General features: G+C 37.8%; 1 protein-coding gene across 1 annotated transcript; it reads left to right on the top strand.

Moving 5' to 3' along the window:
* Positions 1 to 2,437: 2,437 nt before the first annotated feature.
* On the top strand, positions 2,438 to 12,278 carry LOC139712757 (thioredoxin-related transmembrane protein 1-like). Its single transcript, XM_071624551.1, has 6 exons — positions 2,438 to 2,626; positions 5,704 to 5,865; positions 7,054 to 7,182; positions 7,902 to 7,947; positions 9,033 to 9,134; positions 10,035 to 12,278. The coding sequence occupies exons 1-6, from the start codon at positions 2,487 to 2,489 to the stop codon at positions 10,266 to 10,268; spliced, it is 813 nt and encodes a 270-aa protein (XP_071480652.1). The 5' UTR covers positions 2,438 to 2,486; the 3' UTR covers positions 10,269 to 12,278.
* Positions 12,279 to 15,036: the final 2,758 nt, after the last annotated feature.

Raw genomic sequence — 15,036 nt, 5'->3', positions numbered from 1 at the left:
TATGTGTGTATATGATATTTATGTGTATGTATGCATGCATATGTATATGGATATATATGTGTGTATATATATATGTATATATATGATCTTAATATGAATATATATAAATAAATATGAATTATGAATAGATTAATAGATAGATTGATAGAGGTGTACACAGAAAAATTATACTGTGCGACACAATTTTGTTATATTATGTGGCAAGAGTATGATGATTGTTTTAGCGATAATTTTGGTTCATAAAATAATGTGTATATTGTATATTTCGATGTTATGTACCTAGGGACAAGTATCAACACACTATCCACTCTCTATCCACACTCTATCTGTACCCGGGTTCCATGCCTGCTATTTTGATTGTTGGTAAATCAGCTTTAGGGGCTAATGACCACGAGAATGTTCATTGTATCGTAATTGTTAACAATTCTTTATCTGCACTGACACGACTGACACACTTGTAACACTGAACCTAATTCTTTATACTACCCCACTCCTGCCTGACATGCACCACCGCACACAAACCTTCCCCCAATATCACATGATCACTCACATCCCGCCACAAGACAGCCACAAGACATCCAGGCAACGCAAACGTCTGCTTAGCAGGTAATTACATTATTTAGTTTATTTATGATATATGTTTGATAATTTTTATTGTATGATATGTTTGTATGCTATATCTACTCACTATACACTCATTTACAGTTATACATTGTTGAATGTGTTGCAAAGTGCCAAAAAATATTGCCAAGTATGTCATGTAACTATTAACCCATGCTCAATTTATATTTAATATATTGTGTTAATGACTTCAGATTTGTTATGCTCAAAAATATATATTTCGTTTCACAAACAGACATTAAAGCTGAGGAAGACCACGGTCGAAAGCTTCACAACTCTGCCGGTTTCATGCGACATCTTCTGTTATCTACATTGTCTCAACTATATATATATATATATATATATATATATATATATATATATACATATATATATATATATTTATTTATATATATACATACATACACACACACACACACACACACACACATATATATATACATATATATATATATATATATATAGAGAGAGAGAGAGAGAGAGATACAATGTTTATATTTTCTGCTTCAATGTAGTTGAAATTGTTTTTCTCGAAGGTGTCAATCAACCTTTCCTTAGTGCTCGTTTGTACACGGGTGGCTAATGTGCCTGTGTATGTCTGCCATTTTTCCTTCAGTGCTCCTAATTAATTCAAATATGAAGTACCGTAAGATAAACAGGTGGACCTATCATACGGCAAAATGAAATCTTCATCATAAAGGCGAAAGCCCAATCTACAAAGCTAAGTGAAAAAGACACACACACACGGCTACAAGCTAACTAAATTCAAGACTTCTTTCACTAAAATTAACGCACTTATTTGGAACATGGTTGCCTTTTCACGAATATGAGTGACCTAACCGACGAGATTCCGTCTCCCAAGCTTGAAATGAATTTGAATGTTCATTGCTGAAATGCGCGTGCTCCTATCTAAACATTGAGTGCTCCGATAGTGAATATGAAAGACCGTATTTTGAATCTGATTACTGATTCGGTGCTGTGACAGAGGAATGCTTGAAATTGAATGCCGGAATAAGAACTTGAAGGAAAAAAAATACCGGGGGGGGGGGGGTGTTTCATAAAGCTGTTCGTAAAGTTACGAACAACTTACAAGCGACTGGTGATCAGTTCTTGTGCTGAATTATGGAAATTCTGATTAAGTATAGCAACATCAGAACTGATCACCAGTCGTTCGTAAGTTGTTCGTAACTTTACGAACAGCTTTATGAAACAGGGCCCGGGTATGATATTAACCGGGAAACCTATACAGGGCCTCACCATTATCATTATCATTGTTACATGACTGGTCGGAACTCGAGGGCCTTCCGGCGAGAGCTTAATGTTTCGACAAAATAAGTGTTATCTACGATGTTACCCGAATGAAACGACAAAGCCTACTCGCGTAATAATAAGAGACTGAAGAAAAAATTTGAACTAAATATCAAAGCAATTAAACAGAAGAGAGTAAAAGAACAAACTAGTGAATCGCGTTCGGGTATTTTCGAAAGAGTGCATGTGAAATGGGGGGGGGCTGAGTGAGATGGCAAAAGTCTTAACAGACAATCAGAATGTGCATGCTACTCAGTAGGCCTACATCTTGTACTAGTAAAAGGTAATGTTCAACGGATGTTTCAATTTCCTACACCGAACTCTGATCATGTTTGACCAAGATTAAACATGTACACGTGTTGTTACTTGCGGAAGTAAACCCCAAACCTGCGTGTTAGACGTGTGCTCAATTCGTTTTGAATAAATCGTAGAAGCCCTCGGCTCTCCAAGCGCCAAGGACCCTACCAGTGACTTGCAACGAATTGAATTCACAGCCATAGCACAAGACTAATGTTCTGTGCTAATTCTGTTGTAGAACTCGAACTAGGCGGTGAATTATGGAGCTGAAAACTGTAGTTCTGGGCCTATTGCTGTTTTTCAGTATTTGCTGTCGTGGAGAAACGGGAAAAGCAGATGTTGTGAAGATTACAGACGGCAACTGGAGGCAGACTCTGGATGGAGAATGGCTCATAAAATTGTACGTATGGTTCGTACTCGTAGGGAAGAGTCATCAGTCCCACATATTGAAGAATGAGGCAGGGCGGAGGCCGTGCAAATGAATCGTGTGATTAGCCGTGCAAGCAATAATGGCAATGTGATCTTGATCTTGATCTTGATGGTGTACGTTGATCAGCCCTGGTAGAGCAACACTCAACTTTGGTTCGTAGGTCATGGTAGGAGGGACATATACTCAAAATGTTTTGGATAATGTATCTTTAAATGAACGTGGATCACATTGCTTGTGGTAAGGAATTCCAGTACCGGTATCTGGTGCACGGTGGTTCTTGGGAAGAATGAGTGTAGATGGAGATCAGTTCTGGAAGTAGGGAGCTTGATTTGAAGAGGCTTCCAACTCCTGGTCCTTCTAAGTGGTTCAGGGTTGAATTCACCATGTCTTTCGAAGGGCAAATCAACCAGGCCATAGATTATTTTATGCATGGATATGATACTGTTCATGTGACGCCTATGTTCCAGGGTGGGTAGTTTGATATTCTGGAGCATGGTTGTTACAGAGCTTCCATAATTGTAATCGTTGGTTATGAAACGGGCAGCTTTCCTTTGTATAGCCTCTACTTTCTGGATAAGCCTCAAAGTGTGCGGGTCCCAAACAGGGCTACAGTACTCCAGGTGAGGGCGGACTAAACTCTTATATGCCTGCACTTTGACATTAAGAGGGGCTCTATGGAGGTTACGCCGTAGAAATCCGAGCATACTGCTTGCTTTGTTGGTGATGTTGTCAATATGTGTATTCCATTTTAAATCCGATGACAGGGTTATTCCCAAATACTTGTGTTGTGACACCTCTGCAAGGCGATAACCGTAGAGTGTATATAAAGTTGGAATAATGGTACGCCTTTTTGTGAAGTGGATCATCTAGCATTTTGGCAATTTGAATGACATTAGCCCCGTTTTAGCCCACTTTTCTAGGCACTGTGTTTTAACAGGAAGTAATGTAGGCTATGAAGCTAAATGTAAGCTACTTCAGTAAACTATGTGGTTTACTACAAAGGTAAAGTCAGATAGTGAAGCCAAGAAGGAGGCGACTACACAGAGATGTAGAACTAGAGAGGCTATCCGCATGCCGTAAAATTTACCTGTCTTCATCTTGTGATGTGATGATGTGATGGCAGATTGATTACATTGTCATTGACATTGACATTGCATTGCTCTACATGTAACAAGTGTTAAAGGCACCTAGCTAACCCCAGGCCAGGGCACTGTGGTGACCAGTGCGAGCAACACAAACGTGTTGGGGTCGTCGGTGCGGTTTTACTTTTACTAGGTACCGTACCTAACTTACAAACTACATGTACCTACAATCCTACAGTACATTTTAATTTTAATAATAAAATTACACAAATCACTGACTGTCATGCACTGGCCATAGTCCGTAGTCTAATTTGTACATGAAATGTTCCTGACTATGAATAGCGTTTATCATATGAAAATCAGATGTACAGCAAGCCATGAAATGAGATCAATTATCCGTAGATTGATACGTAATATAGACATGAACTGTGTTTAAATCAATAGATTTTTTCGTTTTCTTGAAAAAAATCTTGCATTTTAATAACTTTTCGCATTCACGATTTTCCCATTGTAGTGGCGGCTTCGATTCGCCCATTATCATAAGTAGAGAGCTCGCTAGCGCTGAGCCAGCGTGCGGTGTCCGCGGGCAGTCGTAAATCACACAACACTCATAGCGACTCCTGCGGCAGCAACTACGAAGTTCTTCTGGCTCCGATCGGGCAGCCAATTTCACTGAAACAGGCATGTAAGGTCCATTTCGTGTACTGTTCTTACCATGTGCGCTTTAATATGTGCGGTCGATAAATCTTCCTTTCAAAAAATCAGAAAACATTTCAATTCGATACTGCCATATTTTGCGCAATGTGGATTAAGTACAAAATACACCAAAGGTCACGACAAATAAGTGTGAAATTTTGACTTAGCGTGTTGAACAGATCGTCCTCCTTGGGCTACTAGCGGTAGCTAGCAGATGCAAACCCATGTACAGGAAGGCAAAAGTAGTTCAGGTGTGTGATTTAACATGTTGTTTGCCATATGGCCATATTACTTTTGAAAAGAATGATATCAGTGCACCCCTGTCATAACTGCTACAGCTAGCGATCGTCGCGAATGGGCTCAGAAGTTGAACACTGCGTGTGTAGAAAACGATGTATGTACATGCGCGAGAGCGCCATCTAACGCTGAATGATGAACGTTACTATGAATAATCTAGATGAGTTCTAGATAGAAGCCCCTAGTCATAAGTTATCATGTAGAACGTGCTATATTTATGATATACATGTAGGTAAATTTTAAATGAATTGACAGCGCACCAATGGGTATTTTGATATCGACGCTGGCACCTTGGTCCAAGGTTCGACCATGCGCAAAAGCATTATGGGTTTCTATAGGCAGCTGAATTTTGGATGGCATTGTGGTCAGATTATAGGCAGCATGCATGTTTCTGTGAATTTCTGTAATGGTGATGTGGTCAAATTATAGACTGCGTGTGTGTTACTATTGAGTTTACAAATTGCGCACTTCCATGCTTCTCCAACTCTGGAAGCTCTCAGTGCTCTAGAGGCTCTAGTAGAGCCTCTTCATTTTAATGACAACAGACTGGTATTCCCATGGTAAAGTGTAATTTCACTCTTGTACAGGCAGCCTTACTGTGTACCTCTCAAGCACTGCCAAGTGACTGTGACCGAATTTGATCTGAATCTTTGATTGTGCAGATTGTCAGATACACTACAATGGTCTTGGTGACCAGCTGAGATATGATATAGTATATTTCTGTCATTCACAAGCAAATTGACAATAAACAGTATAGATTTCCACTATACAATATGTATATTTCAGTGTGGACTGTGTTACTGTAGGCCAGTAACGCTTCACAAACAATAATCTAAACCCGAGCGTAACTTCTCTGATATGACCACCATTATATTGATGCCGGGTAAAATGAAATGCTGAATGGTTGAATTTAAATGCACACTGATGTTTACAGCTTATAGTTTTGTGTGTCTCACCATCAAACCATCGCAGCTATGCACCATGGTGCCCTGCGTGCAAGGCCATTGCTCCAACGTGGATAGAGCTTTCAGAATGGAGCCAAGAACTGGACACCAAAATCGCTGAAGTTGATGTCACAGAGGAGCCAGGACTCAGTGGTCGCTTTGCTGTAACAAGTTTACCAACCATCTATCAGTAAGATATTTTGAGAATTTTTAGCTGCTCGAGTGAAACTACAGTGTATACCCTGGTAGGTGTTTTCACATCAGCCCGATAAAAATCAAAGCTTGAGATATTTTTCACAATTGCGAATTAGCGCGCTATTTTATTTTTTATTCACATCAGCCCGAAGAGAATTAGCCCGAATTTTTTCCCGAATTTTTTTCGAGCTAATTCGACAGCTGAGTATGTGCAAACAGCATCAGTAATGTGTGTGCCCTCTCAAAAATTCCTCATGATTTGTGTGCAGTTTGCCTCGATCAATCGAGTCAAACACGCTAGGCATGATGGGATGCATTGCGCTAATTTCTCGAGTCTTTTTCACATTATCAAATAGAGCGCTACTATCCCGCTATTTCAGTAATTTCCCGAGTTGGACTCGAGATATTTTCTCGATCAGAGCGATACAATTAGTACGCTAATTTGTGTTCACATTATCAAATAGCGCGCTATTTCGCTATCGGAATAATTTCTCAAGTCAGAAAATAGCACGCTATTTCGAAACGTCGGGCTGATGTAAAAACGCCTACTGTGAAATAAATGCTTCCCACATTCTGCCAGTTACACCTGTGGCAATGAGAGATTCTTGTCCAAAAATAAAGGCAAGCTGCTTCAAAGCAAACTATCCCATAATGTCAATGGTATATAGACGAATGAGTGAATTTTTGTGGAATTGTTACGAGTACATCTTTATCATAGTTTGCATCAGGAAATATGCCTTTTTCTTCAATCGATTTGACCTTTGTACTTTTAATTCACTGATATGAATTATATTTAAGCTCCTTTGATATTCTCACAGGTAAAGTGGCTGTTTTCACCTGTTTGTTTGTTTTTTTTTTCTTAATTACTCTGTATTTGTTTAGAAAAACTAAGTTGAATATTAAAAAAACAAAGACATGTTAGGAAGATGATGCATATATTTGTGGCTCATACATTTATCACATAGCTTCTCTACTGCTTGTGTAAAAGTATATCTTGCATCAAAACTTGCAGTTGTTGGCTGTTAATCTGGAGCTGCAATCATGAAATTAGATGGGGTTTTTTTCTCTCTCTCTATCTATTTAGCTGCTCACTTATCTTTCAGCGGTTCATGATTTACTTTCCTCATTGATATGTATACTTTTTGTTTTTGTTATTATTTTTACCCTGTCTCCTTCTGTGCAGTGCTAAGGATGGTGTCTTCAGAAGGTACCTAGGACCGAGAACCAAGGATGAGCTCATCACTCTGGTAGAAGACAAGAAGTATGCCGAGATTGAGCCAGTAGCAGGCTGGCAATCGCCTAACTCAATATCGTAAGTTTTCATACTTCAGGCAATTCTTTTGGTATTACAAACTTTGCAGCCCCTTGATGGCTCTTTTTTTTTTCTTTCTTTTTTTATTATTTTCTTCTTTAACGCCATGCTTTCAAAGCAGCACATAGTGTGCTGTTGTATGTGAAGCATTTGACATACTGTATAGCTACTACCTGGAATGAGCCATGAGCGGTTGGTATCTTCTTCCCATTGCTGTGTGAGCAGTCTGTTTACCTTTTCATGGGGTTGTCTTCCTGTTATGTGCAAGAAGTGAGATATAGACTTTGACATGTCATAACAGTTACCCCATCTAGGTACTTGTCCTCCAACTGACTCTGATTGATAATTGCAGAATCATGTATTTCAGTGTTCAAGCCTGTCAAATTTGTTGATGTATGTTATGGGAGATTGTGCTGCCGGTCTCAAATGACTGCATCTTTGATTTTGGGAGTACAAATTTGTATGTGCACTCGATGTTGCTTTGCAAAAGTGGAGCCTTGTTTGTCAGTGTTTGCTGACATTATGTTGCATTAGATCACCAAAGTTTTTGGATCTTGCACCTGTACATCAGGGTCTACTCTTTTTTTATTCAGCATGACAACATAGGTCATGTGTCATCATACATGTACATGCAGCTGAGCAAAAATGCCTGTATTATTGCACTTTATTTCATCTGTTTTCACTCTCTTCCTGCAATTTATCTTTCTCATCTTATGCAGAATGACCATCCTGTCTTGGGTTTTTAAGATGTCAATGCTTGTCAGAGTGAGTTTACAAATTGATTAATTAAATTAGGTCTTCCTGCTTTTACAGTGCACTCCTGTTGTAACAAACACGGTTATAACAAAATGCTGCTTAAAGTAAAATTCAGGGTCAAACATTGTCAGTTAGATATCTTCATACACTTTTTGAGTTCAGACATAACGAAATTTCAATATAATGAAAAAAAAAAAACTTTTGGTCCCAAAGACTTGGTTGTAGCAGGAGTTGCCTGTATTGTACAAGTAGCACAATTTTTGTTTGTTATTATGATTATTATGATTATTTTTTTTTTTATTCAATAAAACAGCTATCAGTGAAGTTGTCATGGATCAGTGGATAAGACCTCAGACTTAATTGTGAGGTCACTGGTTCACAACCAATGGTAGCAGCAGTTGTGCCGTAGGCAAGGCATTCTATCCTCATTGTTTAAACCTTTGGAGAGGACCTTGAAAGTAGTCCCATTGTAGCTTGCTTATGAGAATTTAAGTGCTTTCTTAGCAAACACATAGATAAAACAAACTCAAATTGGTAATGTCAATATTCCTGTCTTATGTAGTAGAAATAACAATGTGCCTGTTAAATGGCTTATGTTACATTTGATCATTGAGCTGTATTTACGCATGGTTGTTCCATCGTCTCCTGAAAATGAAAGAACAGTTTTTGCTTATTAAATGACGTAGCAGCAAATTCATGATGGATACATATGTATAATTTTATTTACATGCCTACTGGTTTGTATCTCACATGCTTCATTTGTTTCATCTGATAGCCTGTGTGATTTCATTGCTTTTAATCCAGAACCTCACTTGTCCCTTTGCTAGATTGGAATGGAGTTGCGATGATGCCTGTTTTACTGTGATTAATGACACATTGTGTTGCGAGTGCTTCGATAATGATGCGTGCTAGATGCCATTGAAGCAGGTACTAAAGTTGTACTGGAGTAGTCTACCAGATACAGTTGCCTGTAATGTGCCTCTCCAATAGGAATGCACAAGCAGCTGCTGTGATTGTGTTGCTTTGTACATGAACCACATTATTTCATTTGTCGTGTTTTATAGTGACTTAGTGTGTATTTGTTAAAATCCTAGGTTACTCACTCAATTCTAACGGAAGACTATGGGTTCCCAGCCTGGAGTTCATATGGATTCTTTGCTGTTGTCACAATCATGTTGGGACTTTTTCTAGGCATGGTAAGTAAACTACTGGATGCTTAATATGAATTTTGCTGTGGATGTTTCAAATGTACATGTGTATTTGTAAGCATGATATTAGTTGTGTATTCATGTATTGGTGCTTTGTATTCATTTAGTACTTTCCTTTAAGAGAAATGGAAATTGTATTTTGCAGATTCTAGAAGGTCGGAATTATCAATGAGAAGGAGGAAATAATCAGCAAAAAAAGAAAGCAGCCACTTCCCGTAGACCCACCTGTTCTCTTTCATTGCACTTTTCTGTTTCCATGCATGTGTCTGTGATGCTCAGACAATTTATGTATTGTACACAAAAAGGCTTGTAATCACATACCATTGTGTCTATGATGTAAATGATAAACCTTCAAATTCTTCAATGAGGCAATTCTATAGATAGAATTATAGTCTGTATCCTGTTGCTTGAGGGAATATGTATGTGAGAAAATACAACCAAACTTTCAAGGAATGAGAATCCACATGTACCTTGTAATTGTTTCATTTACACATACTGTATAAGCTGCTATTTTTGTGAATTTCACAAATCACAGTTGGATCACAAAATTTAACCACATGCAAAAATATCTTGATGCGCTTGGATGATAGTGCATTGATGTTTAATAGTGTTGGCGTCAATTTGCAAAAATAACGCCACGCGAAAATTTCAATGATGTTGTCATTTGCAAAAATATCTGTACGTGAAAATAACCACATATACATGTACAGTAACCATATCTGTTTTGTGCAGCAGGATTTAGGAAATAAGCGAAGGCTTGTTTAGATAAGACACCAACAGATGTCAAATGATACTTGAATAAAAAAGAGTTCCTTCATTTGTCATAGTAACAGTAATTAGCATAATTATCAACGTCAATATTGCTGCTATTGCTCATTTTTCACGCAGATCCTGGTTTTCATCGCTGATTGTTTCTGGCCCGTCAAGCCCAGAGAGAAGTACCAAAGGCCACCACCTGTCCCAGTTGATGGAGGGAAGAAAGATGAAGAAGAGGAGGCAGAGGAGGAGGTTGCAGGGGAGAACGATGAGATAGATGCAGGACAAGCTGAAGGGAGGGGAGATGGGACTGTCAGGAAACGGAAGATAGAATCGGAGCCAACTTCGTCAGAAAAAGCATCCTAGGTCTCAATTTTTGTCTTGTTGTTTGTTTGCTTGTTTTTGGTGACTGTAGGTGTGAGTCCTGAATTTTTAAAACTTCTTTTTTTTAACACTTATTGTTTCAGTGTTACACAGAGTATCCATGTGGCTAGGATTTTTCACAGGAAAGGAAACATACGTGTGTAATGAAAACTGATTATGCTCATCTGTGCCTGTAATCAGTTTTGTAGATTGTTGCAATTCCTTACACTTGTTACCATTCTTTTGATTTGTGTGTGTGAATGTGTGTGTGGGTGTGTGTGTGGGTGTGTGGGTTTGTGTCTGCCCACTTCTCAATAAGGGTGTTTGACACAGTATTTCATTGAGAAGTACCAGTGTCTGGAGTATACAGAAAGGTTTGTGAATTTTTTGAATCATGTCATTTCACAATTTCAATATTCCACAGGCGGACTTCTGTATGCAATCATGTCTGCAAGGAGTTGCAAGTTATCATTTTATTTTTTTCATGGTCTATAGAACTACATTGCAACCACATCTTCATATTTTCAGTAAATTGGAGTACACCAACCACTAGGTGTGACACAGTTGCGTGGGATTGATGAAACCGCCTTGAAGCGCAACTCATTATAATTGCCTTGACCAGAAAATATGTGAACTTGCCCATGTTTATTTGTAGTGCATAGAATTAATATTCTAGCAGCAAAAAAGATTACAGATGTTTAGTTTAGAAGGGACCGCCTAGCAATATGGATGGTCTTGTTAGTAAATTTTGTGCTGTCCCAGAACTGTAAAAGAAAAACTCATGTTCTTGTTACAGCTGCCCCTTCCTCCATTATAGCAGATAAATTTTGGCTCTTTCTTTGTTCAGCCACATATTTGTGGCTTCTGTAAGACCAGAGGAGTCCAACATGGCTTTTGGTCATCCTTAGGTGAAGAGCAGGCAGATCCAAATAGCATGAAATCACTTGTTTGATTTTTTTTTTTTTTTACTTTTGCCATTCTCTTTTCTGTCCACCTTGTTAAGTTCCATCTGCTGGTAAAAAAAAAAGAACAAAGAAAGAAAAAAGATTGAAGAAAAAGACATTACTTTTTTTTGAATGGTGGGAGGGGGGCGGTCTTAGTGACTGCATTTACTCGGTGTGTGTTGTTGTATATGTTGCATGTTTGGAAAAATTTACACAGATTTATTTGTGAAACCTTTTTGGTTATTGCCACAGTTCAGTTTGCTCTGCATTGTAACTTTTCATTTTGCAGTTCAGCCAGCTACTGGAAAATTGTATAATTATTGTTATGTTCTCATTTGTTGTTACTTGCTATACCAGGTTTGTCCAAAATCATTTCTGCTTATTCAAGAGATCTGTGTGTGAGTCACATCAGAGGGACTAGAAGGGCAAATTTGCGTACGCATCAGCTGATTATTTTCAGTCGAGTACCATATGGAGCTGACTTTAGCATTGACTGCAAAGGTCTTGGCAGTATATTCTGGTTTGCTTTTTTGTTGTCGTTTTTGTTCAAGTGCCTTTAACATTTTGCTACTTTTTGGTTTTTATCAATGTTGTCTCTTCAGCTTTAGTATCATGTCGTGACATTTGTTGCAATGAGCTCCAAAAAAAAAAAAAGTCTAAATTGTATCTCAAAACAGAAATGATCAGGTTGTAAATACAATTGTGTTCTGTCAACTCAAAGACTGGAAATGATGCATCTTTGTTAATAACATGTCATTTGATGCTTATTAACAAGGGTTGCAGCCACTTAAGAGAGGAACAAAATGATCATGATAGACCAGTCCATTTTGCATTCATTTTCTATGAAGACTCTCTCCAATCACTGTAGTCAGTCATGGAAGTAAGATCTCCTGACAATAACAACATATAAACATGACCAAATAAAACAACAACAACAACAACAAAAATACAACTGAAGAATTAAATTATAAGTGGCAGTTGATATGAATATTGTGTCCCTCCCGAAAAGCAGATGGAAAACACTCATAACTTTGAGTTTGCTAACTGGTTCAATACATTTTTTTTTTTTTTTTTTTTTTTTTTTTTGGGGGGGGGGGGGAGGGAATGTCTAATTTTTCTCTGAAGCATTCCCATGTTGTGTTACATAAGTACTGAGTAATTACTCTCTGTTCAACTTCAAGGGAAATTAATGCATTTTGTATTCTGCATGGTTTGACAACTCATATACTGCTTAATGTAGATACATGTACACTGTATTTTAAAACATCCCAATTTGAGGATGTAGCTACATACTTATATACTTGCAGATACTCTTTTTTATTTTGTCAAGAAATGCACTGATGATAATGACATTGTGTATGGCATATCCTAGCACTTGAAAAATCCACTGCATGAAAGTCATTGATTTGTTGTTACAGTTGAAATATTGTTTTTCTTGTACTTGGTGTGTTTTTCGTGTGTCATCTGTTTCAAAGTAGAGACTTTATAAAGTGATATTTACCATGAAATTGTATCTGTGGATCTGTATGAAAGCACTACATTGGATCTCTATGATGTCAAAGAGCATGGTTCAGCATTTTAAACTTGTGGTCCTCTATTTTTACCTATTAAAGCCAAATACATGCTTACATCAATACATAGATTTGTTAGCCAACATGCCCATACTTCATGCAGGTGAATGGCTGGCTACTAAACAGAAAATAACAGAGCCTGAAGAATGGCTGTGTTATTGCTGATAAGGCAACCCTCGGTACATATCACCCATATTGTGACATTTTGAAACATCTCTTTCCATTAGGAGTTAATACATTCAGATTTTTTTTTTTTAAATGGGCAATTGTAAGTATTTGTAATAATTTATGAATTTAAAAATTTTTGTTGTTTTTGAATGATTTTTATATGTTTTGGATATATATTATAAGAAATCAGGCGGACAGGAGTCTCATGTTGCACCACAGGAGAGTATGTGTGTATGTATAACATCTGTGGCTGCGTGCTGTGGAAATGTACCCTATTATTATCGTTGTTATTGCTCATTCATGCGGCCAGGAGGGTCAGTGCAGAGATGGTAAATATTGTAGTTTGTTTTATTCATGTCTTTTTGGTCAATCCGTTATGTGAGTACTGTCAGAGTGTAAGGTGTGTTTCTACCAGAGTGCAATTTGACAGTGAATGAAATCCTGGTCTTCCACTAATCAACTTTTAAGGGTTGAAATTATGTCGTATATGAGTAAACAACTGATGGCTAGTGTTACATTTATGTGTTCCAGAATGATAATCATCATCTAAATGAATGTAGGTCACATGAGGTTGTCATCTTTATTGTAAAGCAAATCATTCCTTGTGGTAGGGTTGTGTAGATTAATGAATGATGCTGGTGCAAACTACCCAAGGTACGGTAGGAGCCTGTGAATGTTGTAACTTGTGATATTGCAAGATTCAAGATCATTCAAAAGTGTTTAACGTGGCACTGTAGCACTTGTAGCTGATGAATGCATACCTGTTTGGCAAATACAAAATTTGTATTTTATATTTTGGTCATTACCCAATAGAAATTCTATCATCATAGCGTTATTTCACACATGTGTGATGCACTGTGTGCCCATTATGTAGAGCAAAAATTAACATTTTCTGCAGGCATATTGAGGACTGTGTTGACATCTGAAATATTGGACTTGGAAACAACATAGTGTGTAAAATATTTTGTTATTAAAGTGGAAGCTCCTTCTTGTCTAACATGATTACAGACTGTACATGGGCTTCTGCACTGATTCTGAACTGTCATGTGGGTGCACGTCACGAGACCGACACCCACGAGTCATACAGCCCACTAGTCTTACAGCTCACAAGTCATACAGCCCACGAGTCATACAGCTCACAAGTCATACAGCCCATGAGTTCGACACAAAGCCAACAAGGCCCACGAGACCGACACATTACGCGCCGTGTTGTGATCTGTCGAACTCGTGGGCTGTTTTCACCTAGTGTCAAACTCATGTGCTTTATTTGCCTAGTGTCAAACTCATGGGCTGTATGACTCGTGAGCTGTATGACTCATGGACCTGTTTTCAATGTCTAACTCGTGGGCTGTATGACTCGTGGGTGTCGGTCTAGTGGGATGACCCCATGCTGGACTACATGGTTGCCATCAGCTTCACTGTATGACTTGTAAATGTTTATGTGGACACGATCTAGAAATTCTGAAATGATAAACTATTAAAGATTTTAAAATCAATGGGACCACTAAAGTGAACCACACAACTTGCAGAATAAAGAAAAGTCTCCTGTTTACATGTTCTGTAGTGTATTATAGTCAAGTTTGAGTGAAAATCTCATCTGTTTTGCATAATCTCAGTTCCTCTCTAAGAATCTGGCTTTTTTCTTTCTGCTACAACTGCAAATACTTTATGGGGATGTATGCTTGTGTTCATTGTTCACATTGTCTGTGTGAGAAACCTGACTAACTTGACTTCAATTTTTCGCATAATTTGCTCGAACACTTATTTTCTTTAGTTTTGGCATATTTTCATAAAGTGTAGTTAAAATGTCAGTCACATTTTTCTCTGCATTAACTGGAAAAACATATATTATAAGTGTTATCAAAGTGCATATTGAACCAGTGTCACACAGTTTACTTTTTTTTTTCTAAAGCAAATGTCAATAAACAGACTTTGATATAAATACATGTTTTTCTCATTCGTATATTTTTGTTTTAGATGTGGAGGTATTGCTGAGAGGAGTGTGATAAACTGTAAAACCAGAAAATTTTGTGTGCATGAAACTTTCACAAATTTTGCAGGGAGCCAAGATTCGCAAAAGTAAAATGG

Source organism: Diadema antillarum, unplaced genomic scaffold, assembly GCF_040938485.1.
Source record: "Diadema antillarum isolate AM-2024a unplaced genomic scaffold, OU_Dant_1.0 seq00001849_RagTag, whole genome shotgun sequence".
In the NCBI taxonomy this organism is placed as follows: domain Eukaryota; kingdom Metazoa; phylum Echinodermata; class Echinoidea; order Diadematoida; family Diadematidae; genus Diadema; species Diadema antillarum.
Note: the sequence above shows the minus strand (reverse complement) of the source record. Positions and strands in the feature narration are given on the sequence as shown.